Genomic DNA, 27,984 nt, shown 5'->3' with positions numbered 1-27,984 from the left:
AGATAAAAATACAGAAGTAGACTTTTGGAGCGCCTTTCTTGTTGGAGTTTTCTGGGTTTTGTTGTTCTCCCTTTAAATCCCATCACATTTTGTAAGATTCATGGGATTGTAGTCATAATTGTCAATTATTTGGTAGCCAGTGACTATTGGCTCACTTGGCTGCAAAACACTCGGTAATGATAATTTCTTCATGTGTCCATAATCAACATGTTAGCTATAACTGTTGTGTAAATCTGTGTTTAGCAAATCAATGGGAGTGATGAACGGAATGCTTGGGAAGGAACCATTTCCATCAGGTGAATAGCATTTGATGTCTAAAACTTTAACATTATGTTGCATAGCTAACTACTTCTACCCATGAGATTCTCATTTTGTTTTCCAAAGGAGGCATCGTAGAATAGTGGAAAGAATTTTGTATTTGGAGTCAAACCATAGTTCAAATCACAGCTTTGTTACTACTTGTATGACCATAGTCAAATCACTTTCACTTCTCTAGGCCTCAGTTTCCTCATCTGTAAAAGAAGGGGGTTAGACTAGATGATCTAAGGACCCTTCTAGCTCTAACAGTGATCTATTTAATGGAAATCTTTTATCCTTTTTCTCCACAGTTCTGATAGTTATTTAATTTGAACTGTGTATCAACACTATGATTAACTCATGCAGTCATTAGAATTCATTCAAGTGTTTGTGGAGAAAGCTACCAACATATTAGGTGCTATATAAACACCAAGGACATATATATGGGAGAAACTCAATAAAAGTTTGTTGAATAAATCTTAAGAGTCAAAGTAGGAAACCCATGTTTAAAACCCAATGTGAATGGAAGAAGGACTCAGAGAAATCATCTGATCTGATAGGGATTTTAAAGGTGAGGAAATGAAGGCTTAGGAAAGTGAAGTACTTGTCTCCAATTATGTAGCCAGGGGGCAGCAGAACTAAAATCTATCTCTTGATTTCTCAGCTAAGTTGTCTTTCCACTGGTAAAAGCCTCCTTAAAGGAGAGGTGTGTTAACTAAAAGAGCTGCCTAGTCAATTGAAAATAATTTTTCAAACCAGAAAAGGGCTTGTGGATATTTATTCTGGTTCCAGGTAAATTTATCTTGTGGGCTTCTAATTTCATCATATGTGAATTAAATAGTGTAAGAATATTAATAATAGAAATTTATGACCAGAGATCACAAATTTTAGCAAAGAGTACTTGTTTAACTTAAGCCAGATGTTTCTGCCTCCAGAACCTCATGCCCCAGAGAAGAGCAAGATAGTCTGATTTTGGTTCTGCAGAGCTACACAAAATTCTTCTGTGACATTTTGAAAAATAGAACTAATCTGTACTATGATTAAGGTGGTCTATAGACATGAATAAGTATTAGTATGTACTATGTTTAAGTCACTATGTTAGCATTGGAAATATAAAAAGTAAAAGGAAAGATAGGTCTCTACCATCAAGGGACTTGGCATCTCCTTTGGAATGATAGATGGATGGATGGATATGTATATATAGATATATACATACACATAGGTATATGTGTTATTTAAAGATATATATACTTGTGTCATTTGATAAATATATACACACATATACCCATTAAAAAGATAGCATATTCTGTAGTGTATTATTAATCAGGCACCAAGTGAGTGATATACCAAATGCCTGGGGAGCACAAATAAAGTGTTCTCAGATCTAATGTGCTGCAGAAGTTGGAGTTCAGTAGGGAAGATGAGCCTTGAGCTGGGTGGGTCTTGAAAGAAGGATAGAATCATCTTAGCAGACAGGCATTTCAGGTAAAAGGAATGGAAAACTGGAAAGAGGGAATGTTTGTGGCATATCTAAGTGATGGTGAATAGGACAAGTTAATGATCATTTCAGCAGCTTTTGTAATTTAGACAGCTAGGTGGCAAAGCGGATAGAGTGCCGGTCCAGGAATCAGGAACGCTCATCTTTGTGAGTTCAAATCTACCCTCAGATACTAGCTGTGTGACCCTGGGCAAGTAACTTAACCTTTGCCTCAGTTTCCTTACCTGTCAAATGAGCTGGAGAAGGAAATGACAAATCTCTTAGTATCTGCCAAGAAAACCCCAAATGGGGTTGCAAGAGTCTGACATGACTGAATGACAGTTTTTAACTTAATGTAATTTTTTTTCCAGACTTATTAATGCCTTTACTATTTTAGAAGTTAAATCCTTGGTGATAAGCAGCTGCTTATGACCTTTTTCGTTTGTCCTCTGTGGTGTACTATAGCTACACATCCACCATTGTGATGTCATTAGATAACTCCCTTCTTAAGTGAAAGACCTGATGAGGAAGGACCACTTCTTTATTGAAATGTTAAAATTCAGTCCTTTACATTGTTACTATGCTCGCAGTGTGTCTGATGAAACTTTCTGGCCTGATTGGCTGTTCCAATCAAATTCAGGTCAGTAATAGGTAAAAGAGAAAAACCTTTTAATGGTTAATGACCCTTGTGACCCTAAAGCTACTAGAGTTCCCTCCAGAGTAGGGAACAATTGACCCTGCTGGACTTTTTATCTTGAATTTGCTTGGCTTGTCCGCAATTGGATGAGAAAAACATCGTTCTTGCTTTGCCTCGTCCTCATAGGGATGATCTGTGTATAGCTCATACAACTGCCTCCAGAGACATGGGGATTTTTAGTAAGAAACTAGTTAGCTCTACTCCTAGTCTCAACCAGCCTTAGCCATCCTCCCCTGGTAATATGGGGCCAAATTACATACAGCTCTAGATCCTTTGGTTGCTGCAGTTCTGGCTCTAGATGTTTGCAGAGAGAGGGGGAAGACCCCTAAAGAGTTCGTTAAAATCTATCTTTAGAACCCCACTGTGTCTTACATATAATATATTTTAATATTTCAAGTCAAAATATTTGCTGAATGAATTAAAATTGAGTAAAGAATTTTCTCTTTTCAAAGGGCTTTTTCATATTTTTTTAGGTTATAATGCTTTCCATGTATCACTTTTGGTCTGTGATGTTATTGATATGGGAACACCCTCTAACAGTGCAAATCAAAATCCATCTATGCATTTTATATTCACAGTCTCTTAAGTTGATGCCTTCCCACAAATCCTATTAAGGGATGGAGTCTACCCTAAATGGATGTACTAAGGGTTTTCCTCTAGATCTCCTGACATGGTATCTTTTACTCCTGCCTTAGCCCACTTCCTTTTCTGGTCTAATATCTCTTTAACCTTATATTTTATCCCACTTTGTGTACTTCATTGGTTATATGCCACAACCTATTTATACTGATCACGTATCTCTCCATTGACCTGTAACTTTAGTTCTGTGAAGATTTGGGGTTCTGTAATTCACAGCTTTTTAACATCGCTAGGAGCATATTGGTGATTAAAGTAGGGTAAACTTTTATTTTAGGTATTCACTTACCATTTTAAAAAGCATTGCACAATTTCCCAACTGCAATCCAGCCTGTGTTCAAGTTGATATAGTGAATATAAGCATTGCATTTGAAGAAAGGAAGATGTGGATTCAAGGTCTGCCTCTGACTAGTCCCGGTATACCTGCTCTCTTCCTTTCCATTTAAGCAGAAACTTGGAAGTACTGTAGTAAACACTGTGGAAAACCCCAATTTTGAATCCTTGGATTCATTTTTGCCTCGTCTCATTCATCACCTATTTTTAATAAGTCGCTTAGTTCTGTTGATTTAATAATAATAATGCCCTTGTATCCCATTTCTGCTGGAACCATCTTAGTCCATTGTACTCAATCACCATCTCATACTTAGATTACTGCAACTCATGGCCTAACTGGTTTTCCTGACGATTTGTTGCGTTTCTAATCCATTCTGCAACCTAGTTTTCCATTTTCACCATGGCTCAAAAAGCTACAATAGCTCTATATGTCACCAAATCTAAGTTCTTCCTCCTGGCTTTCAAAGTCTTTGTCCCAATCTATTTGTTCAACCAAATTTCAGACTACTAACATGAGCTCTCTTTGCCAATCAGATCATATATGTGCCATAGTCCGTCCTACCTTTATGCCTTTGTACGGTTTCTCTGGATCTGGGGAGCACTGTCCTCTCTTTCAACTCTCCAGTCTCCCTCCCCTCCTTCAAGGCTAGCTCTAGTCACACTTCATGAAGCCTTCCCTCACTACTCCAGGCCTCAGTTTCCCTTTTCCCTGAACATTTCTAACTCTTGTTTGCCATTTATGTAGCACATTTGACTCTTTTCAGAGCTGGAAAGTGACTCTAATCATTCAGGTCATCATCCCCCTTATTTTACAGAGAAAACCAAGGCCCAAAGAGGTTAAATAAATAACTTGCAGCTGAGTGGCTCAGTATATAGAGTGCTGGGCCTGGAGTCAGGAAGACCTGAGTTCAAATCTGGCCTTAGACACTGGGTGACCCTAGGCAAGTCACTTTCCCTCTATTTGCCTTGCTCACTGGAGAAGGAAATGGCATATCTCTGCCAAGAAAACTCCACAGACAGTAATGTCCATGCAGTGATGAAGAGTCAGACACAACTGAACAGCAACGAAGTCATACAGGTATTCAGCAGCAGAGCCAGGCAGGAATCAAACCCATAAGTATTCAATGATTCTGAATCCAGTTTACTGTACCACACTGCAAAACGTTAACTTGCCAGTTTTTGAATTTTATGCTTTGCCTTTAATTTTGTGTGTATCCCCAAAGGTATTATTAGGCACTTAATTTTAAAATACCCTAAAAATGGAAAAGCAAATAATTATGCCAAGGCTGCCTGGGGGCTGTGGAATTTGCTTGCTCAGTGAGGTGAGAAGTTCACGATAGAAAAGAAAAACACAGGTGGATCTACAAAGGACTCTTCTGCAAGTGGGTGGTGGGATGGGAATAATATTAAGCACTCGTGGGCTGTTCTGTACATCAGTTTCTTTGTGGGCATGAAATTCCGTGTAACATTTTTGTGTTTTTTGAATTTGATACAGATGGCAATCTGAAGTTATATCGTTGTGATGTCTGTGGGAGAAGCTTTGCACCAGATGTTCTGGTAAAATTAAGACATTTTGTGGATGCGTTTCATTGAAATCAAATGAACTGTAATATCATTGTGGAGGAGGCAAAAAGATTAAATGCAGATGTGGAAAGGAAAGAAGTAGGATGGGAGAAGTATAGTCTGCCGCTGAAACGAAGGTGCCCTGATACAAATTGGTGTGACTTCTTTTAAAACAGCAGCTGAATCCTGTAAAATGTCTCTTGGGAGTTGTCATTTAAAAAAAAAATACCAGATGGAGGTGTTTTTTGAAAAAGTCCTAGATAAAAACACTGGCCAGTCCCTGGCAGTTCTTTTTGCTTTTCCAGCAAGAATTTGTGAATTTAGGTTTCAAAGCCAGCATACTACATAACAAAACGGACTGAGGACTCAACGTAGGGGTCATGAGACCTGGATTGTAGTCCCAACTTTATCATTAACTCTGGCTAGGCCAAAGTCAGAGAGGCAGAATATGAAAAATGCCTCTGAATTTGGAATCATAGAATGTAGGCTTAAGTCCAGTTCTGCCCTTACAACCTGTTTGATTTTGGGCAAATCACTTAAATTTCATGATCCTCAGTTTCCCCATCTAATGTATTTAATTGTATCTAATGAGGAAGTTGGCCAAGATGATCTGTAAGCCCCAATCCATGTGTAAAAGCTGTTTTTGGTTTTCCCATCCGTGAGTTTAAGTAAAAATCCCTATCCCTTCCTATCTCCAAGGGATATTATATAGTGTTTATACTAAATGATATACAGAAGAACTTGTCATTAGAGCCCATCATTAAGATGTAATGACTATAACTCAAGTTATATCTTTTGAAATGTAGTAACCACACTGTATAAAGAGTTTGATTTTAGTTATTTGGTCTAGTAGAGTAATACATAGGTCTAGTACCTTACCTGCATTCTAATGGGGCCCTGCTGATGATAAATAAACCCAAGATGGTGACATCTTTTTTAAGTTAGAAAGTTTCCCATGAAGGAAACTGGCTAGACTTAAGAGTTTGTTGTCCAAACATAATTGAAGCTTGGAACACAGGCTACAAAGGGAGTTGTGAGCTTAAGGTGCAAAGTATGAGGGCTGCTAGGTGGCACAGTGGATGAAGCTCCAGGCCTGGAGTTAGGAAGACCTGAGTTCAGTTCTGACCTCAGGCACTAGCTGTGTGACCCTGGGCAAGTCACTTAAACAAGACATTAAGTACGTCTCTCTTTTCCAGAGTAGTTAACCTAAAGTTGGGGGTTCTTAGAGAAAGTGGAGGCACTTGAACCCCTTAGATGTACTACAATATCTAACTTCTAGGGTACAAGTATCTTTTCTTTTAAATATACCAGGAAGTGTACCAGGAAGACTTGAACTTGACACGTTGGAAACTGTGATGAAGAGAAAGTTGTTGGATTTTAGGTGCAGCTGGATTGGAAGTCAGGAAGAGACCTGAGTTTTAATCCTACCTCAGATACTTGATAGCTGTGTAAACCCTGAGCAAGTCACTTAATTTCTCAGAGCCTTAGTTTCCTCATCTGTAAAAATAGGGTTATCAGGAGCATCTGTAATTCTCAGGGTTGTTGTGAGATTCAGATGAGATAGTGTTGTAAAGCATTTTGAAAATCTAAAGTGTTACATAAATGTGAGCTGTAATTATCATCTTCATCATCATCATCATCATCATCATCATCATCATTCCTGAAATCCAGTTCCTAGCCTTAATACAGCTGACTTTGGAGTCATTGATTAAATGACTTCCCAGCTTTGTTTTCATTTCTCCATTTTCCATTTTCTTCTTGGCTAGATGCATGAGCTAACCCAGCCAAGTGGTCAGTGATTTCTATTGGCTCTGTACGGCAGTACTGAGCTCTGATGATGGGTTATCCCTGACCACTTAGGTCATGTAAGTCCATTTGTGTCAACTTCTATTTTCATCTGTGATTTTTTTTTTTTTGGCCAGGGCACAATATTTCAACGTTGGGATAGAAACAAAGAGAAAAGTATATTAGAATAAACCTATAGAGATGTAATAACAAGAACTTATAAAAGCAATATAAATTTAAACTAAGATGAAATTTGTTTAATCGGGAGATGTGTAACGTCTTATAGCGAAGGTTTAAGGAGAGCAACTATCCAAGTGTAGAATGGGAAAGGTGGGTCTTTTTCAATATCACTGTACAATGGAGCTAGGAACTGGACCTGTGATTTCATTGGTTTAGAAAACTCCTTGGTAAGGAAACTCTCTCAGCCTATGGAGGGAGGTACCTTTTCTTCAACTTACAGTCTTAGAGAGTTGCCTAGAGCATAGAGAAGTTCAGTGACAGTCACTTGCTCAGGGTTCAACCATTGTGTATGAGAGGTAAAACTTCAAGATTGACTTTTTTTCTACTACACCACAATGGCAATATGTTACTGCCAAATAAGTATAATCTTGACCTGCAGTATAGAAGGATAATTTCTAAATCATAAAGTTTTCCCTGATACTCTCCGGTCCCACCATTACTGCCAAGCAGAAATTGCTCCTTCGAACTTTGGTTATGCCTTTATATTGGCACAGAGCTTTACACATAGTAAACACTTAATAATGCTTATTAATTTATCATATTCTATTTTGTATTTAATTATTTACATGGTTTATCTTACTCTACTCAATTGTAAGCTCTTTGAGAGATGCGACTATCTCTTATTTATTTGCTTATTTATTTTTCTCTTATTTATTTTTAATTTCTTTTCGTACCTGCCAGCAGTGCTCTGCACATAAGAGGCATTTAATAAATAATTTCTGATTGTATTGAATTGAGGAAAGTAGTAGTTCCATTGTACTTTGCCCAGTCAGATTACTTCTGGAATACTGTGTTGATTGCCAAGTGCCTTGACAAAATTGGGCTTTTCCAGAGGACAGTAACCACAATATATAGTGAGGTGATATGAAACTCCATCTTCTAAAGGAACTGAGTCAGTTTAGCTTGGAGAAGAAAAAATCTTGGAGGTAGGCAGGCTATGATCATTCTTTATATATTTGAAGAGCTTTCATTTGGAAATAGGTGTAGATTTTCTGTGTGTTACTCCAGAAAATAGAACTCTAGAATGAATGGATAGGAGTTAAGAGAAGGCAGATTAAAGCCCTATATGAGGAAGATCTTAATAATTAGAATCGTACAGCAATGGGATGGGCTGCCCATCACTAGAGTGTTCAGGGAGGTGATGGATGCATTCATTACTGCTCAGGGGTGTTGTTGACGGGGATTACTGCTTTTGGTAGGAGTTTGAATGACATAATCTCTAAGGTTCTTTCCAACTGGATTATGTTTCTGCTATTCTAGAACAGTTTGTTGTGTGTTACACTTTTGTTGGAAATTTATACATACCATGTTCTAATAAGAATATTGGATGGAATAGGCCAGTATCCAAATGACTGGGTTATGTATATAAAACCAAGGTTAATACTAGAACTTGAGAGTGTGAATAGGCATGAAGTATTGGGCTATGCAGGTAAGCTCCATGTAATGCAGTGAAAACAATCTTAGGCCTTAACATTTACAACATTGTGATCATTTTTTCTTTTTTCTATCTCCTAGGAAAGGCACGGGCCAATATGCGAAAGACTTTTCAACAAAAAACGTAAGCCTTTCAATTCCTTGAAGCAAAGATTACAGGGCACTGATATTCTCACGGTCAGAAGGTCTCCCCCAGCCAAGGTACCATTTAGTCTTCCCTGTTGTTTTCCAGTGACTGTCTTAGATGGGTTCTATACAGCATTCAGTTAAGATGACCATGAAAGGGCACACAAGTGAACTTAGGGTGGTTCTTCCTTAACTTAATGACATCAAGAGGCATGAATTCCCTTTCCAGATTTTCAATTGGATGTGGAGCCTGTTTAAGTTTAGTGTTGGGAATAGTTGTTCCTGGTAAGTGATGATATGCTTATGACACATTCGAAGGATGCTATCTAAAATAATGTTATAACATTTTCATTATTCTTTTGCAGATGGCATGAATAATGCCCTACCTACCCAAGGGATACTCCCAGTAGTTTAAAGGAAAATCACAAAACAGTGAACTGAATCTTTGGGTATACAGCCAAAGCCTTGCTATAAACTCATGTGTATTGCATTTACTCTAGATAAATAAAATCCAGGACAACTCTCTCAGTTATTCAAGTTGAAAACAAAAAAACAAAACTGTTTCTCCAGTTTCACATGGATTTTTGTATCCTCAAGTGGGTTATTTTATTTTAATCCTATTGTTATTTAGGGAAGTGTAGTCTACTTTGATGCTTATGGTCTTTTATAGATGCCACCCGTGAAGAAATCTAATTGGAGACAACAACATGAAGACTTTATTAACGCAATTCGATCAGCCAAGCAGTGTACCTTAGCCATTAAGGAAGGCCGTCCTCTTCCTCCTCCACCCCCTCCAACCATCAACCCAGGTTGGGGCCTTTTATGTTTCCAGTTGATCTTTGACATTTTAATTAAAGCTCCATTTTCATCTTGGCCTAATACTTAATCCATTCCAACAACCTATCCAAATTAAAATCAACAAAGAGTACTCTTTACTTTAAAAATTACATTCCAATGTCAGGCAGTGTGGGATAATAGATAAAGAGTAGGACTTGAAGTTGAGGCAATCTGGGTTCAGGTCTTACCTCTGACTCTTTTTGGCTGTGTGAATGAGCAATTCAACTAACCTCTTATCCCTCTCCTCCCTGACTTCACAACTCTCTGAGAGTTACAGAACAGATGTTTTGTCACTGGGGAGCTTCCTACACCAAGGTCCTAGACCTCAAATATTTGAAATATTATCCATTTCTTGTTTTTAACCACTTGAATATTATTTTTTTTCTATTTCAAATTCACAGTTGCAAAGTGAAAAGGCATTTCCCTCTTAAATGCTTAGAAATATTATTTCAGCTCCTTACTCTAGATAAATAAACTATGTGAAAGTAATGTCTTTCATAATGACAGTCATCTTTAATATCCATCACTTTCCTTCATGTCCTTGTTCACTCTTGAAATATTCATCCAATTGCATGCCCTCTGTAAACTTTCTAGAGATCAACAACAAGAAAAACTACCTGAGAAATATAGAATAAGGTCCCCTGAGTTGTAGGAGATGGAAAAATTAAGAACTCTCCTTGGAAGTTACATGCTTGCTAAATCCACTGATTTTTGCTGTTTTTATTTCCTTGAAGTCATCTTAATTCACTGGGCTGGATTTCCTCTGAGAAATTGTACAGTTTTTTAACTATCCCATTTCTCCCTGAGACAAAGTCCTATCTCAGAGATGTATGTAAAAGAAAAATAACTTGATTTACTTTTGAAGATTTGTATAAAATTCTGTCATCTAGGCCCAGGGCAATCCAAGAAGACTTATTTAAGTGCATGGAACTTGAGCTGGACTTGATAAGTCTTTCTTCTCTGGGTTAGGTGAGGGAGATATTGATAACAGCCCACAGTTCACAGTTTAAGTTTTGACGCTGAGCAAGACTGGTTAAAAATCAAGATGTTACTGTCAAGCCTCATATGACTGGAGTCCATCTCTAACTCCAGCTAATAGCCAGTGCCCTTGGATGGCTCAGGTTTGATCTGCTTATTACTAAACCATTCCATTAAAGTCTCATCTTGAACTTGTCAATGAAACCTGGTATTCTCTTTTCCCAAGAACTCAAGGCCCATCTCCTCCAGCCACTACTTGTTGGTCACATTGGTTTGGGGCACCTCAATATAGGAGCTTTTATAGATCCAGGTTAGGGCTCATTTCATTGATATGAGCAGGATCCAATTCACCTCTAGAAAAATAAGCAGCATGTGGTTTGGGTTATTTGGTTTTTAATCTTTCTGCTAATTGTTTTCCAGATATTGAACTATCCTTGCGTTCCTAGTATACATACAACCTGGCGATAGTGAATAACTTCTTGCATATATTTCTGTAGTCTTTTTGCAAGGTTTTTATTTAAATTTTTGGCATTAATATTTACTAGTTATGTTAGTCTATAGTTCTCATTCTTTGTTTAATTATTCTGTGATTTGGGTTGTTAGGCTACATTTATCTCAAAAAAGGTGCATTTAGTAAAGTGTTTTCTTAATTTTTGAGAATAACTTGAATAGCATTGGCATTAAATGCTCTTTAAACACTGGATGGAATTCAGAATGCTTCATGGTAAAGTTTTCATTGTTTCTTCATTACAAATAATATTAGCTATTGGTTTTATATAAATGCTTTTGTTTTGAACATCTTAAGGAAAGATCCTTTCCTTTGTATGCTTTTTTAGATTTTTTAAAATAAATAAGTTATATATTTTGTCAAAAGCCTTTTTTGCATCTACTAAGAGATTGGGTTTTTTAAGGATTTTATGTTTCAACATTAATTTTTTTTAATTTTGCATTCCAAATTCTCTTCCTCCTTCCAGACCCTGCCCCACCCATTGAAAAGGCAAGCAATACAGGGCAGCTAGATGACACAGTGGATAGAGCACTGGCCCTGGAGTCAGGAGGACCTGAGTTCAAATCCGGCCTTAGACGCTTAATCCTTACTAGCTGTGTGACCCTGGGCAAGTCATTTAACCCCATTGCCTATCCAAAAAAACAGAAAGAAAGGAAAAAAGAAAGAAAGAAAAGGCAAGCAATATAACTTATTGTTAATATTATTAATTATGTTAATAGATTTCCTAATGTTGAGCCATCCTGAAATTCCTGCTATGAATTATATTTAGTTATATTGAATATTTTTTACACATAGCTATCTCATATTGACTAACACCTTTTTTTGATATAAATATTAAGTGATTTTGGTTGGTTGTTCTATTTCACTAATTTATCCTTCCCTAATTTGAGTATCAATAACCCATCTATGTAATAGGAGCTGTTCGGTAGAGTACGTTTTTATTTTGTGAACAACTTATGTAGATAATGGTTGTTCTTTAGATGTTTAATAGAATTCACTTACAAATTGGTCTGGTCCAAGAATTTTTTTCTTTCTGAGATTGGGTTGTTTCAATTCTTTACTTCTTTTCTTAATCTAGTTATTTTATGTTTGTAGATATTCATTTCATCTATTTTCACTTTTGATGGATTTGGGGCTACAAATTATGGCATAATTTATATAACATATATTGTTTATATGTTATATACATACATATAATTATGTATAGGAAGCTACTATATTTTATCTCCTTTCCTATAAATTTTCCCTAAAGGTTTTTATATTTGTAATTTGGTTTTCCTTTCTCTCTTTCTGGATTAAATTAGCTAAAGGCTTGTTGGTTTTTAAAAAATTGGCTCTTTGTTTATTTTTCAGTTTCTCTTTGTTTTCTATTTTATCTTTTGATTTTCAAAATTTTATAAATACCTTTACTGTTAAAATCTCTGCTTTTCAAAATGTATTCTGTATGTGCTTTTCTTGAGCTAATTAATTTATTAGTTTTCTAGTTTTTAAAAAATCACATGCTTACTATAATATAAATTTTTAACATAAATTTCCAAAAATTATAAATTTTTTCTAAAGATGGCTTTGAGCTTCATCCTATTTCAGCATGCCATATCATTCTTATTAATAAGCTTACTGTAACTATTTGTTGTTTCTATGATTTTTTGATCATTTAAGATTTTGTTATTTAGTCTTCATCTTTTGTACATATTTTCCTTATCAGTCATAATAATTTTATTGTGTTATGGTCTGTAACAAATGTGTTCAATACTTCTGCCTTTCTAAATGTATTTATTAATTCTTTATACCTTTGTACTCAATCATTTCTGTAAAGATTCTGTCTGATAACTTTAAAAACGAAGTATACTTTTAGATACCATTCAATAATTTCTGTAGGTCTAAAGATCTAATTTTTCTAAAACCCCTTTAGATATATAATTTGTTTCTCTTTCTGTTAGATTTGTCAGTGTCTGAAAGAGATGTCAAAGTTACCTCTAAGTATTGCCTTATTGTGTCTTTTTGCATTTCAGTTAGCTTATATTGCTGTGCCATTTCAATTCAATATTCAATTCAGTAAACATTTATGGAGTGCCTACTATGTGTCAAATAAAACTGTGCTAAGCTCTAGGGATACCCAGAGCCCCTGCCCTCAAGGAACTTACAGTCTAATGAGGAAGACAACACGCCAAAGGAATTTTGAAAAGGGAGGGGCACCAAGGGATACATGGCAGTAGAGCATGATGGTCCTGTGGAGCCCAAATCCAGCAGACCTGCTGAGGGAAAGTGGAGAGTTATACACTTGATGCATGTGTTCAATACAGATACTGTTTACCCTATGGCACATTGATTGCTATCCAGCATTATCTTGAGCCTCTCATCCTTTCAGCGCTCCATATCCCCAGTTGTTAATTCTGATTATTGCATGAACAGAATGATGCTTCTGGCCCCTCCCTGTATAAGCCTTTCCTTTTCCCTTGTATTACAAGGCTTTTTAACTTTGCCATGAGAGCATCTTGGTCTTAGCTAACTCCTGTGCTGGGGGTACAGTGCATCAATGCCCTGTTGCCCTTTTTCTACAATACTGTGGCTACCAATATACCTATTTGAACTTCTCCACAATATTTTTCCTTACACTTGCTGCTTTGCCACAAATCCTCTTTCTGGTTCTAATACTGAGGTTTATTCTTCTACAGTGATTTGAAAGGCAAAATCCTAACTACAATTCTGATACCCCAAGGAAGAAGCATGAAAGAAGGCTTTGTTTTGCTGGTCTTGTACAAGACAGTCAATCTTTCAACTCAGTGCATTTTCAGTTGCTGCCTCCCCCTTGCTAGAATGCTTTCCTTCTCTATCTCTGTCTCCTGATTTTCCTGGATTCTTTCAAGTGGCCACTAAAATACCACCTTCGATAAGAAATCTCTTCTGATCCTCTTTAATGCTAATGCCTTTCCTACGTTGAATATCTCTTATTTATATTTTTTATTTGTATATATAGTTGATTGCATGTTATCTTCCCCATTAGATCAAACTTCTTGAAATCAGAGACCTTTTTTTTTTTTTTTGCTTTTCTTTGTATTCTTTGTATTTCCCACCCTTAGCACAGAGCCTGGCACATAGTGAACAGTTAATAAGTGCTTCTTGACTTGATTTAAATTCATAATCCTTTAAGCATAATGTAATTTCCCTGTTTGTCTCTCTTAAAAGTAACTTTTTTTTACAATTAGGCCTTATTTAAAATCATGATTGCAATTCTTGCTTTACTTTTAGCTGAAGCATATTACATTTTATTCCCACCCCACAGCTTAACTTTGTGTTTTTATGTTTTAAGTTTATTTCTTGTATGCAAGAAATTGTTGAGTTTTGTTTTCTAATCCATTCTGCTACTATTTCATTTTATTAAGTGAGTTCAGACCATTAATATTCATGGTTATAATTGTTGTTTGTTTTTTTCCTATATCAAATTTCCCTAAATTTCCTCTTAAAAAATCAGTACTGAAGGCCTGATGTTTATTTTGCTTAAAACTATCCAGTCAAGGGGCAGCTATGTGGCACAGTGGGTAGAGAACCGGCCCTAAAGTCTGGAGGACCTGAGTTCAAATCCAGCCTCAGACCAAACACTTGACACTTAATAGCTGTGTGACCCTGGGCAAGTCACTTAACCCCAGTTGCCTAACCAAAAAAAAAAAACTATCCAGTCATAATCTCCTTCATTCCCAGGCATGCCTCCTTTCCTGCCCAGACCCAGATCTCCTGATTTTACTTTAACTGATATAATTTTTTTTAGTACTTCCTTTGCCCAGTCCAAATAAAAGTGTGGTTCTCCCTTCTTTGTTTTAATTTTTATTTTTTACCATATGACACAACAATTCCAAGAAATGCTAATTCACTTATTTCTCCTCTTTTCTCTGACCTTCTTTTATAAGACTTTTGTGTGTATATGTATATATGCATATATACATATTATGCATATATACATATACATACATATATACATATACTATATTTCAGGCTGAAATATATTCCTCTTACATATTGCATAAAATATTTTGAATCAAAGATGCAATGTGAATATCATATGACATTAATTACAAATTATTTTGTTTTATCTGTAGCAGCCTGAACCATTGCTCTATATTTAGGCAATGGTCCTAACTCTTCCTTACTTCTCTAACTTCTTTGTTACCTCAATGCTGTCCTGCCATCATACTCTAATAATCATTGCAAGAAGCAAATTTTAGAGATAAGAAACTTCAAAATCAGATTTGCAAAACATCAAAATGGCAGCTCACCCAGAAAAACAGTGGAGAGCCGTGCAGAGGGTACAAATAAGTTTAAGCATATTACCAATGATGCATTGTACTCAGGAAGCCATGTAAAAAGATAATCATCAAAAAGATCTTTGCCCAGAAAAAGAAGTGGGCTGGGCCTCTGGCAACACTGATTGAGAATCCACCTCTGAGCTATCCTTGCAGATTTCTTCTACCTCACTTCCCTACATGCACTCTGTGTCCAGCCAAACTTGACTTCTTGCTTTTCCTCTCATGTCAAACTACAATCTCCTGTCTCTGTGTCTAACTGACCGAATGGCCTTCCTCCACCCTGCCCCAGGAATGCCTGCCACTTCTCATCTTTGCCTTTTAGAATCCCTAGTTTCCTTCAGTGCTCAGAGCAAGCACCATCTTCTATGTGAAGCTGACCACTGGCCCCCCAGCTACTAGTGTTACTCCACCCAAAAGAATCACCTTATAATTATTTATATATGTGTGTGTGTATAATGTGCATATGTATACTTGTGTGTGTAGTTTCCATTTTGAAATGTATAGATTATCCCTAAATAGAATGTAAGCTTCTTGAGGAAAGGGTCTGCTTCATTTCTATCATTTGTATCTGCAGTACTTAATAGGTACTTTATTAATTGAAAATAGATAGTGACAGCGAAAGCACTGCAATGGTACCCTCATAATTCTGAGAGCTAGGAAAATGCCCCAAGCATGTTGGGTAGAATCCCTTGTAGAGGATCACAAAATGTAGAATGAGAAGGAAGGAATAGGTTGTAACCTATACCACTGGTGAGTATACTCACACTGACAAGATCACACATAGTCATAATAGTTACTGTTTCTATAACACCTACTCTATGGCAGGCACTGTGCTAAGCACTTTACTAATATTATCTCATTTTATCCTCAACCACTCTGGGAAGTAAGTGCTCCATTAATATATTGAATACTTCGGTGCTGTGTGGCTGTGATGTTGTTGATTATGGACATTCCTGCCAAAATCATGGAATATCAGAGTGGGAAGGGATCTCAGAGACTATCTAGTCCAGAGGTGGGCAGCCTGTGTCCTCAAGGCCGCATGTGGCCTTCTAGGTCCTTGGGGGCGGCCTTTTGACTAAGTCTAAGTTTTACAGAACAAATCCTTTTTATTTGGGGGCTTTGTTCTGTGAAGTTAGACTAGATTCTGACCAAGCTCTTCCTCTGTCACATTTCCAACACGTGTTCATGCAGGTTCTATTTAAAAACCTCCAGTACTAGGGAAACTGATACCTCCCAAAGCAGTTTCTTCCTACTTTGGGTAGTGCATATTGTTAGAAATGTATTTATTTTTTTACACTGAATCCTAGTCTGCCTCTTCAACTTTCCCATTCTACTCCCTTTCATATGCCCTGCATTCCAGTTGGACTATCTCACCTAAGGCCTAGCATTGCCTGTGTCCGTACCTTAGATTGTGAAATTCCCTGGCCAGGGATAAACTCCAGTTGCCTGCACATAAAAATATTACCTCTCCTCAAACTTCTCATGTTTTTCCTAGACCTCCTTTGCCAGTCTCTGACTTTTCCTTGCATCATAGTTATCTTTTTCCATGTCTTTCCCCTACTTCTTCCTCCTCTCCCCCCCTACCCCACACTTTGCCCCTAGTTAAATTAATCTCTTAGAGAACAGGGAATGCATTGTATCTGTCCCTGTATCATCAGCATCCAGTGTAGTATCTTACATATGGGCAAGGTACTTTAGACCCTTAATAAATGCTTGTTGAATTTAATTTTTGAATTCCTGCCTTATAGGTCTCTGTGTACTTGGGAGTTTTGTTTCTCCTATACCCCCTTTATCTTTGTGCCAATTCCTCTCGAGTAGGCTATGTCCAACCAAAGTTTAGAACCTTATTCTTTCAGGCAAGGTCTTCTGGATTAGAATTCATACTCCTGTTTGTGCTGCTCAGAATAATCTGGTCTTCCCATGTGTTTGGGGTTGTTGATTCAATTGATAGCATTTCTTTGTCATGTTCAGATTATATTCAGTGTCCTGACTGCATGAGAAGGTTTAATGAAACTGCAGCAGCAAGACATATTAATTTCTGCAAGGATCAGGCCTCTCGCCGAGTTTTTAATCCAGCCGAGACAGCAGCCAAAATAGCATCCAGGGCTCAGGTAAATATACTTATCCATGGGTTGTCTGATTTATGTCGTTGAATGTCAGGGAAGCTTGGGCAGAGGGGAGAATCTTTTGATGCAATTCAGAATCAGCAAATATAGAGTCCCTAGCTAGATACTGAGAAACCTAAATTCCTTCTGCTCAGGAGTCTCACTGGAGCTGCTCAGTATCATCACAGTGATTAGAGCACAGGACCTGGAGTCAGTCAGTGATAAACATTTATTAAGCACCCACTTCATTAAGCAGGCACTGTGCTAAGCACTGGGGATACAAAGAAAGTCACAAGACAGCTCCTGCCCTTAAGGAGCACACAGTCTGATGGAAGAGACACCCTACAAACAACTATGTACAAACAAGCTGGATACAGGATAAACTGGAGATCGGCAGGCACTAATGGGGGAACGGGAAAGGCTTCCCGTAAAGAGGACTTGACAGAAGCCAGGGAATCCAGAAGGCCGAGAAGGGGAGAGAGAATTCAAGTCACCAGGCACAGCCAGTGAAAGTGGCTGGAGTCAAGAGATGAAGTGTCTTGTATGAGGAGAGGCGGGGAGGCCAGTGTCACTGGATGGCAGAGCTTGTGTGTGTTCAGGGGAGGTAGAAGGTGGAAGAAGACTGGAAAGGTGGGGCAGGGGACAGGTTAGGGAAGGCTTTGAACACCAAACAGTTTCTTATTTGATTCTGGAGGTGATAGAGAGCCACTGAAGTTTGACTAGGGGGTGACGTGATCGTGCCTGCATATTGAGAAGATCACTTCGGCAGCTGACTGAAGGATGCATTGGAGGGGGAAGACACTTGTTGCAGGGAGACTGAAGAGCAGGCTTTCACAACAGTCTAGGCTTAAGGTCATGAGGGTCTTTACAAGGGTGATGGCAGTGTCAGGAGAGAGGAAGCTTAAACAACACACGTTACAAAGGTTAAAATCTACTGAGAGAGAGTGTGGATGTGAGCCTGGGTGGCTAGGAGAGTGTGGTGAGCTAGGCAGTAAAAGGGAAGTTATAAGGAAGGAAGCATTTGTGGGGAAAGACAAATGATTTCAGTTTTTAAAATGATGAATTTAAGATTTCTTTGGGACATCCAGTTTGAGATGTCCAACAGGCAGTTGGAGATGTAAGACTGGAGTTCAGCAAAGAGGTTAGGGTTAGATAAATAGATCTGGGAATTATTTGCATAGAGATGATAATTGAATCTGTGGGAGCTGATGAGATGACCAAGAGAAATAGTATAAAGGGAGAAAAGAAGAAGGCCCAACACCCATGGTGAGTGGATATGGCCTGGATCCAGCAAAGAAGATTGAGGGAGTGACCAAATAGGTAGAAAGAGAACCAGGAAAGGGTAGTGTCCCAACAGCCTAAGGAGGAGAGAGCATCCAGGAGAAGAAGATAATGAGTAGTGTCAAGAGATAGAGATCAGGAGGGATTAGGATTAAGAAAAGGCTGCTAGAATTGGTAATTTAGAAGGGGTTGCTAAGTCTGGAGAGAACCCTTTCAATGATGAATGATGAAGTCAGAAACCAGACCACAGAGAATTAAGAACAGAAGTGAAGACATGTATTGTAGACATCCTTCTCAAGGAGTTTAGCTTAAAAAAAAAAGGAGAGACATGAGATGATAGCTAATGGGGATGGATGAGTCAAGTGAGGGTTTTTGAAGATGAAGGAGACATGGGCGTGTTTGTAAGGCAGAAGGGAAGCAGCCAGTAGCTAGTGAGAGACTGAAAATTCATGAACCTGAAAGTGGTGCATTTGTGGGTGAGGGCAAGATCAAGGGTATGACCCTCTTTGTGTGTGACTGAGGTGAGATGGAGGGGAGAGCAGATATGTGAAAAAAAAAAGTAAGTTGGGGAACTGTGAAGGTAGGGTGTTTGAGGGAATATCAGTACGTATGTTAAGTTCCCTAGTATGAGGGCAGAAGTTGAGGGAGTCTGTGAGTCAGGCCCTGAACTCATAGAGGAAAGAAGGGGAATGTTCAGAAGGCAGTAGACATTAGTTGCCATAATTTTGATTTGGTAAATATGAACTGAATCTCAAAGGAGGGGAGGTGACTCAGTGACAGTGGTAGAGGGAACTCTGGAAGTGGCAATGGGCAATTCCAGGGAGTATTCCAATATCCCTACCTCTACCAGTGGATAAGTAGTGAAAAAAGTTCAGTCAGTGATGAAAAGGGAGGCCAGGGAAACTGTGTCTCGTCAGGAGGTTGCCAAGTCTCAGTGAAAGCCAGAGGATGGAAGGAGTAGGAAAGGAAAAGATTTAAGATGAAAAGATTTAAGACACTTGACACTTATCATCTGTGTGATCCTGGGCAAGTAACTTAACCCTGATTGCCTTGCAAAAAAAAAAAATGAAAGCAAATTATTACCTATGGAGCAGGCGTTCCAGAGAGCACATTGGAAGGGGGTGGGTAACTTTAGAGTGGGACGTTGTGGGAGATGAGTCAAGGGGAATGGGAATAGGTGATCAGGCAATGGGGGGATGGAGAATGCAGTTTGAATGGTGATAGCCAGGGGTTCAGAATCACTGGAATGACCAAGGTAGCACTGTTAATTATTGAGAAATGAGTTCAGGTAGGTTTTGATAGATCACAGGGGTTTGGCCTCATGATGGAGTTCTCCTAAGGTAAGGGGACAGTTAAGGTAAGAGGACTGGTTGTCCGGTATATATTTTGGGTGCCTTGTGCATTTGCCAAGAACCTACTGGAGAGATTATCCTTTGGGATCTGTCTCAGATGAGATCCACTGGAGAAAAATGGGTACTTTTTTCTCCCATTATTTAAAAACTATAATTAGTTTTCTGACTACATTTCAATCAGACCAGTTGCTTTAAGATAACTTTTGCATGGAGGAATGGCTAAACATTGACATCTGTTGTATTATGGGAGGTGTTATGACCAATGTCAATGTAGATCTAGACTGCTAGCCCTTTTGGGGAATGAGTCAGACTAGATTGCCTGAAGTCTTTACAGATTATGGGTGTGTAGGATAAGGTTTGTTTTATGGCCTAGAAACTCAGAGTAATGAATTCAAGTGCTTAATCTCTTTTGAGGGGGGCCTACAGATTTTAAAGACTTTTCTGAATTTGCTTGATTTTTTTTAAAGCTGTTCAGCTTATCCTTTCATGGAGTGAGTTAGGACTTCCATTTGAAATATCCTTTGTATTGCAAAGATCCATTGGAAAAATGTTGGGAATCCTAAATGCTGCAAGGATTCATTGGCGAAATCTACGGGTGGCCTGTGCACTAAAAGAGATTTATTAGAAGAATTTTCACACAGGACAGTTTGGTTTCTCACTAGAAGGTGAGAATGTAAGTTCTAGTCAACCCCAGCTCTGCAATACCTCTCTGGAGAGCCATACATGCTCTAGGAGTTTATTTGGAACCAGGATTTCTATGTGAGAAGAAAAATGTTTTTTCCTTTCTCTTCTTTTATTGTTGTTGTTGTTTTCCCTTTTTATTTCTTTTTTTGTCTTTGGGTTGGGACAGGCCTTTACACACACCTAGATGGGGTATGATAATTGTTACAAAGTGTTATTTGTTTATTTTAATTTGTACAGTGATGTTTTGGGGAGAGGTAATAATCTCAAAGACCTGCTAGCCATAGTAGGTCTAGACCTCAGTGAACACTGCTAATTATCAAGTTATCTAAGAATTATGCCCCATGACCTCTGCTGGGACTCATTCGTAGCAGGTATTAGGAAGGCACTTAAAAGGACCCTGCTGAGCCTCCCCAAATCATTAGAGAACTATGCAGAATGAGGGAGAGATTGAAGGCCAGAATTGGAATATGGATAAATGGTTCATAGAACCCCAGATAATTTTTAGAGGATGACAAATATTAAAGGAGAAGTTTAAAGGAAATGACTCGATCTTTAATCAAATTAAGGAAATTTTCTATAACTCAGCAACAAAGTTTGAAAAAATTTCTCATTCAACCTGATGGAATTATAGAAGACACACAAGGGACACAAGTAATAATCTCTAGGGCTGAAGGATATGCCATGCCCCCTGGTGGCCTTTAAAAATTGACAATCAGCCTTGTGGAAAGAGAATGGAGAAGAGAACCTGGAATGGAGAATGGTTCAGCTGTGGAGATTTCACCTCTCACCTTTTTCCTTGCACCAAGGGGCTAGGGAGTTCTCTCTCCTTCCCTTCCCATGTCCAATTAGCAATGGTTTCTCTAGCAGGGCACGCAGCAAAGTCTGGCTGCAAAATTGAGAGAACAAAGACCCTGGGGCCAGGACTTTGCTCCTCAGGAGATGGTGACCCTCAGAGCCAAGACTCCAGGGGAGCAGAACTGGGGAGGTTCCTGCTGATTCCAGAGTGAGGGGTCCATCTCTTTCCATAAAGAAGCATAGGCCAGGATTTCAGCAGCACCAAAAGCTAGAGGGCAGTGGTAACTACACCCAAGCATCCAGTGGAGACTGAGAAGACGTCAGAGGTCCTGTAGCTTCAGAGACATGTCTTGCCTCTTCTAACATATACCTTGGTTGTGCCTCTCTACTTCTGAACTCTGGTACTGATACTATATATCTATATATCTATATATCTATATATCTATATCTATATCTATATATCTATATATCTATATCTATATCTATATATCTATATCTATATCTATATCTATCTATCTATCTATCTATCTATCTATCTATCTATCTATCTATCTATCTATATATATATGTAGGAAAGTATACCCCAGGTTTGTAGGGAAAATGTTTTGTGGCTATTCTTCTTTCTGTGCCATTTCAGTAAATGCCATTGCTTTGAGCTAACCGTGTCCTCCTCTAGGATCACTGGAGACCAGATAAACACACCAGTGGGGGCTCACAAGCTGTAGTTTTAGAAATGCAGGCCCACAAATACCTTGACTCCTAGAGGAGTGATCCCCTGGATGACCCAATCTATAAGTGTTCTTAGGGCCAAGAGTGGCGAGGGTGGGCTGGCTATATATGTATATGTTTGTCTTACTCAGTCATAATTACTAGCTGTATCCCAAAAGAGGTCAAATGAAGCTTTGGGTTTAGGTACATTTCAATTATTTAAGGACTGAACTCTTCTTTGTGCAGGGTTAACTCCTCTGCAGGGAATGTTATTTGACTTTGTATTGTACTTCATTTATCAAAAGACACAGCCAGTTTAATTAGAGGGTTCTGTGTCCCCCTTGTGACTGGCATCGTGTCTTTCTGTTTTCTGGATTTCTCTATTTCCAGTAAACCAGGGAATCTGAGTCACAGCATTTGTTTCCCATCTACAAAAGTTACTGATTACATCCTTGCTTCCTGAAGTAAAAAGCTCCTTTTCAAATGGAAAAGGAAAAAAAAATTACACCAGTTTAAAGGACTCTTAACACTGCATTAAGACAAATGAGCTTTTACTTTAAAAAATGAATTTTAAAATATACCTGCCTTAGCCTGAAGAGAGATCACCACGGGCTCCCAAAGCTCTTTCTTTCTTTGGCCAATATAGCTCTCTCCTGGTAGTTATCGGCTGTAGTCTGCAAATGAGAACTCTCACTTGTGGTTGCAGGTGACTTATCTGCTTTGGTTTCCATGGAAATCAAGGCTGGAGACAGTCACAAGGTAAAAAGGAGTCCTTATTTTAAATCAGTTGTGCTCGGGTTTTTTCAGTCTTTAAAAAAAAAAAAAGCTACAGCTGCCTGTCCCCCAGACAACAGATCATCTGCAGCCCTTTTTAGGGGGTAGAATTGGGACATCATATTTATTTACATCACTTACAAATTCCATTTTCCTTTTTTCTTTTTTTAATGTATAAACAAAGTCACCTGGATTTCAAGCAATGAAAAATAAAAGGAACTGCCATTATTGTCTTTAGATTTGTAGGTTACTGTTTTAATCCTTTTCTCAGATGTAACTTACCATCTCCCCCACTACTCACTGGGGCATGATCTCCTCCAAAACTCTGACTTATATTTGGATGTTTGAAAAGGGAACTGGAAATAGGTCATCTGTGGCCATAAAAGAGAGCTGTCTCTTTTTTTCTCCTTCCTATGTCCTCCAGTAGGAGAGGAACAAGTAATACCCTCTGATAAGCTCCTGGGGAACGTAGAGTGGGAACTCCTTGATTGTGGGGAATTTGGTGTTTGTCTCCCCAAGTGAGGCCTTATGGCATAGTGGATAGGGAGAGCTGGCCTTGGAGTTGTAAAGAACTGAGTTCAAATGTTGCTTCTGACACATTCTGCTTGTATGTGACCCTGGGCAAGTCCCTTAACCTCTTGGTGCTGTAGCCTACAATCTAACACCATATGGTAAAGAGAAGGTGGCGACTTGAGCTTTCTTACTTGGGAGTTCCCTAAACCAGGGAAATTATAGGTCTGATCACTATTCCCAAAGGCTAGAACAATTTCTAAACAGAGTGAGCACTTAAATGCTTGTTAAATTGAAGTCTAAAGGACCCACATGTACAAAAATATTTATAGCAATTCTTTCTGTGGTGGCAAAGAGTTGGAAATTGAGAGGGTGCCCATCAATTAGGGAATGGCTGAACAAGTTGTGGTATATGAATATAATGGAATACTATTGTGCTATAAGAAATGATGAGCAGGCAGACTTCAGAAAAACCTGGAAAGACTTGTATGGTCTGATGCTGAATGAAGTGAGCAGAACCAGGAGAACATCGTACACAGTGATAGCAACGTTGTGTGATGACTAATTTTGATAGACTTAGCCCTTCTTAGCAATGCAAGGATCTAGGACACCTCCAAAAGTCTCATGATTGAAAATGCTATCCACATCCAGGGAAGGAACTATGGAGTTTGAATGCAGATTGAAGAATACTATTTGCTCTTTTTTTTCTTCTGTTTTGTTTCTTCTTTCTTGTAGTTCCTCCTATTGGTTCTAATTCTTCTTTGCAACATGACTTATATGAAAATACGTTTAATAGGAATGTATATATAGAGCCTATATCAGATTGTATGCTGTCTTGGGGAAAGAGAGAGGGAAGGGGAGAAAATTTAAAACTCAAGTTTATGGAAGTCATTGTTGAAAACTAAAAATAAATTAATTAAAAAAACAAATTGAAGTCTAGAAGATTATCCCAAGTGCCATCCTCTCTCTCATGTAGCCTTTGTCCAGGAGCTTATAAAACATTACCAAGTACTGTGTGGACAATCCATTCTCTTCTTCTCTGTAGAACAAAGCTCAAATGATTCCCAAAAAAGAACCAACTGTAACAAGCGCTGTGGGAACATTGCTTCAGAACAGGGCAACAGAACCCTCAAGTGACCGCTCTACCAAAGCAGGTGAGGAAAAGCAGGTGGGGGAGGTGGGGAATGACAGCTGGATAGATGATTAATGTCAAAGGGAACCCTAAAGGTTTGATGATAGCAACTAAAGCTATAAGCATATCAAATGATACTCCTAGACACAGAGGCATATGGGCTAGATGTTATCTACCATATATTGTCCAGTTCAATATAAGCAAAGATATACTTCATCCTAACTGGTGGATAGGATGAACCATGGAGGCAAAGGTACTACTATGCTTTCATGGCTAAAGAGTAGATCCATTGATCAGGAACTAGATTTCTTGGAATATCACCATCATTTTAATTAAAGTGATCTTGCCAAAAATCTGAGACCCACAATATGAGGTATGGCCTGTTTAAAAAAAAAAGCATTTTAATTTTTTAAAACTATCTTAATGACTTAAATGAAGAAAGGTCACTAATTTTTTGCCATGGTTCTGTAAACCAAATAACTCCACTTTCTTCCTGGTTCATTATAACTCACTGTATGGTTCTTTTCACTTTTCATGATTTTCTCTTAAACAACAGTGATGGGCATTATTTAGAAAAGAACATTTCTTCCAAGTGTGTTGTTTTTAATGTACTTTTTCCAAAAGGTTGTTTTAGTTAAAATGACCTTGCTCTCCCTATCAGATAAATAAATGTCTGATTTATACAGAATTGGCTGCTTTGTGAAAGCAAAACCAATTCCCTTCTTCTCTCTCCCAAGAAAAGATTTCTGGTTTTTCTTCTGAAATGGATGGAGTTAAAAGGTTTCTTGCCTAGAGGCAATCTGCAGGCCTTTATCAGTATTAGGTGGTCATTAGCATTTTATCCTTATGGTCCATTCAGATATGGTAGGAGCTAACACCTGAAGTTGTTGCTTTCTTTCTCTAACGCTGTTAAGATTACTAAGTGATATAGGACCGAATACAGACAGAAAAATGGGAGAATAATACTGTTGTAGGAAGAGACTTGATGTTAACAGAAAAATACTAGATTTCTCTCTTAGAAGTGAACACATCCCCTCTTAAAAGTGAAAAACTTACGAGTTGGTTGATTTGCCTCCAAGAAGGAAGAATCTTCCTTCATCTCTACTGGGTTTAATAGGTACATTAGACTGTAAAGTGCTGCCAGGGAGGCAACATGATATAGTATAAAAATATTTGGAGTCAGAGGATGAGGGTTCAAATTCTGACTCAGCTACTTGACATTTGTGGGCTTCAGTTTGCTCCTTTGTAAAATGAGGGCGTTGAACTGGATGGGTCTCTAAGCTTGCCCCCTTTCCCCCAGCCTAGAAATCTTCAAGAAGTATACCAGTTAGGGGGACAAAATAGACAACCGTGTAATAGATAGGTAAACTTTTAAATGACTCACGTCAATAATTAAGCAATTTATTATGCACCTACTAGTTGGCAGACCCTGGTGATTCAAATTATGCTAACGATAGCTATCATTTACATAGTACTTTAAGGTTTGCCAAGGGCTTTAACCTAGAGAAGCTCATTTGAGCCTCACAATATCCCTGTGGAGAAGATGCTATTATTGTCCTCATTTTACAGAAGAGGAAACTAAGTAGGAGGGAAATTTAGTGACTTGTCTGGGTTCATGTAGCTAACCAATTGTCTGAGGCAAGATTTTAACTGAAGATTCTTCTCGACTCCAAGTCCAGCATCATTCACTGCATCTCCTAAGGTGCCCTTATAAATACAAAAGTGGGACAGTGCCTGGCCTCAAAGAGCTCATACAGCATACAATAGCTTGACTGCCAATGGCATAGTTTTTGCCCATTCTACTTTAATATAAGTGAGAGGAAGATTTTAACAATTCTAAATAATGTTTTCCATTTAAATACTTAAAGTATGAATAGCTTTGCCACAGTAATCTTGTTAAAATCACGTCTTTGTGAGTTGTATATGTCCCGCCTTAGGCTTACGATGCTTAATAAACTTGCCTTTGATTTTGGAGGGTGGCTTCACTCACCTACATATAAAAAATAAATTCACCAAGGTAAATATGTCAAAAAGTTGGATTTTACTCTGAGGCAGTCTGGGGATAAAGGGACTCTTAGGAAAGCAGCTAGCTAAATGCTGTAGAATGGCTGATCCTGAGAGATGCATCTTCCTGAAATAGGTTTGTGCATGTACCAAAAAGAGGTGTTTTAGTCTCAACAGTTTTTGTTCATGTCGGCATTAAAATCTATGAGTAATTTGAGGCTCCCTCATGTTTTTTTGTACTTTGAAAGCTCTGGAGAAAAAAAAATAAGACTGGACAACTTAGTGTCACTCTCATTCCAAGTGAGTCCTACTATGGACTTTTAATCAGACTGATAGGTAACTAAAGTACTGGCTCTCCCCTTATGTCCCTTCTGATTTCAGTATATTGAGTAAAAACGGCCTCCTCTGGAGCCTACACAAAACTAGCTGAATAGCTCTTTTCATTTAACATGTTTTGGGTTCTTACCATTTGCCAGACACTGTCTTAGGATATGGAAGATAGATATAAGAATGAACAAGACATAATCTCTGTCCTCAAAAAACTTACTGATATAGTAACAGACACATAAGCATGCTACAAGGCAGACTATGATGTGATAAGAGACACAAACTAGTGTTATGAGAATTCTGAAGAGGCGAGGAGATAATAATAATTGCAACAATAATAATAACTAGCATTTATGTAGTACCTACTGTGTGCCAGATGTTGTGCTAAGTACTTTATTCATTTGTTCCTCACCACAATCCTAGGTGGGAGGGGCTATGATCATTCCCATTTTACAGTTGAAGAAACTGAGAGTTAAATGACTTGTCCATGGTCACCCAGCCAGTAAGTGTCTGAGGCAGGACTGGAACTGAGGATTCCCTGATTCCAGGCCCAGCGCTCTGTTCACTCTATCATCAGCTGCTTGAGGAAGAAAAACCTCATAGAGAGAGTGGCACTTGAGTTACCTGTATAAAGAGGGGTAGAGAGAGATGATGGAAGTGTATAAACAGAGGGCTTGTAGCAAAAAAAAAAAAGTCAGTCAACAAGCATTTTTATTAAATGCTTCCTGTGTGCCAAGCACTGTCCTAAATGCTTTGTGAGGCTTTGAGAGTGATGAATGATCTATTTCAACTGGAGCGCAGAAGATACATTTGGGAAATAAGATCAGATCAGTAGTTGGGAACCAGATTGTAGAAGGCCTAGAATTTCAGACTGAGGAGCTTTTACTTTTACTTGGTAAAATGCCCCCATGTTTGTTCCTTAGGATTGACACAAACAAAAATTAGTACAGATTTTCCTTAACCTTTTTTTTTCTGTATTATGTGCAATTGTGTGTATGAGAAATACACACACAAATGACTGCTGTAAAAAAAGGTATCAAACTATTATTGTTTTTTTGTTTTTCTTCTGGCTAGGTAATGGGGTTAAGTGACTTGCCCAG

At 38.2% G+C, this 27,984-nt stretch overlaps 1 protein-coding gene across 1 annotated transcript; it reads left to right on the top strand.

Annotated features, from left to right (window-relative positions):
- Window positions 1–92: 92 nt before the first annotated feature.
- On the top strand, window positions 93–27,845 carry ZC2HC1B (zinc finger C2HC-type containing 1B). The gene is made up of 7 exons (XM_078155533.1): window positions 93–296; window positions 4,936–4,997; window positions 8,544–8,663; window positions 9,259–9,397; window positions 17,184–17,323; window positions 24,467–24,575; window positions 27,808–27,845. Exons 1-7 carry the CDS (start codon window positions 251–253, stop codon window positions 27,843–27,845), a joined length of 654 nt encoding a protein of 217 aa, XP_078011659.1. The 5' UTR covers window positions 93–250.
- Window positions 27,846–27,984: the final 139 nt, after the last annotated feature.

This window comes from Phascolarctos cinereus, unplaced genomic scaffold, assembly GCF_003287225.1.
Source record: "Phascolarctos cinereus isolate Bilbo 61053 unplaced genomic scaffold, phaCin_HiC Scaffold_5;HRSCAF=322, whole genome shotgun sequence".
NCBI classification, from domain to species: domain Eukaryota; kingdom Metazoa; phylum Chordata; class Mammalia; order Diprotodontia; family Phascolarctidae; genus Phascolarctos; species Phascolarctos cinereus.
This window is presented reverse-complemented; position numbering and strand designations above follow the sequence as displayed.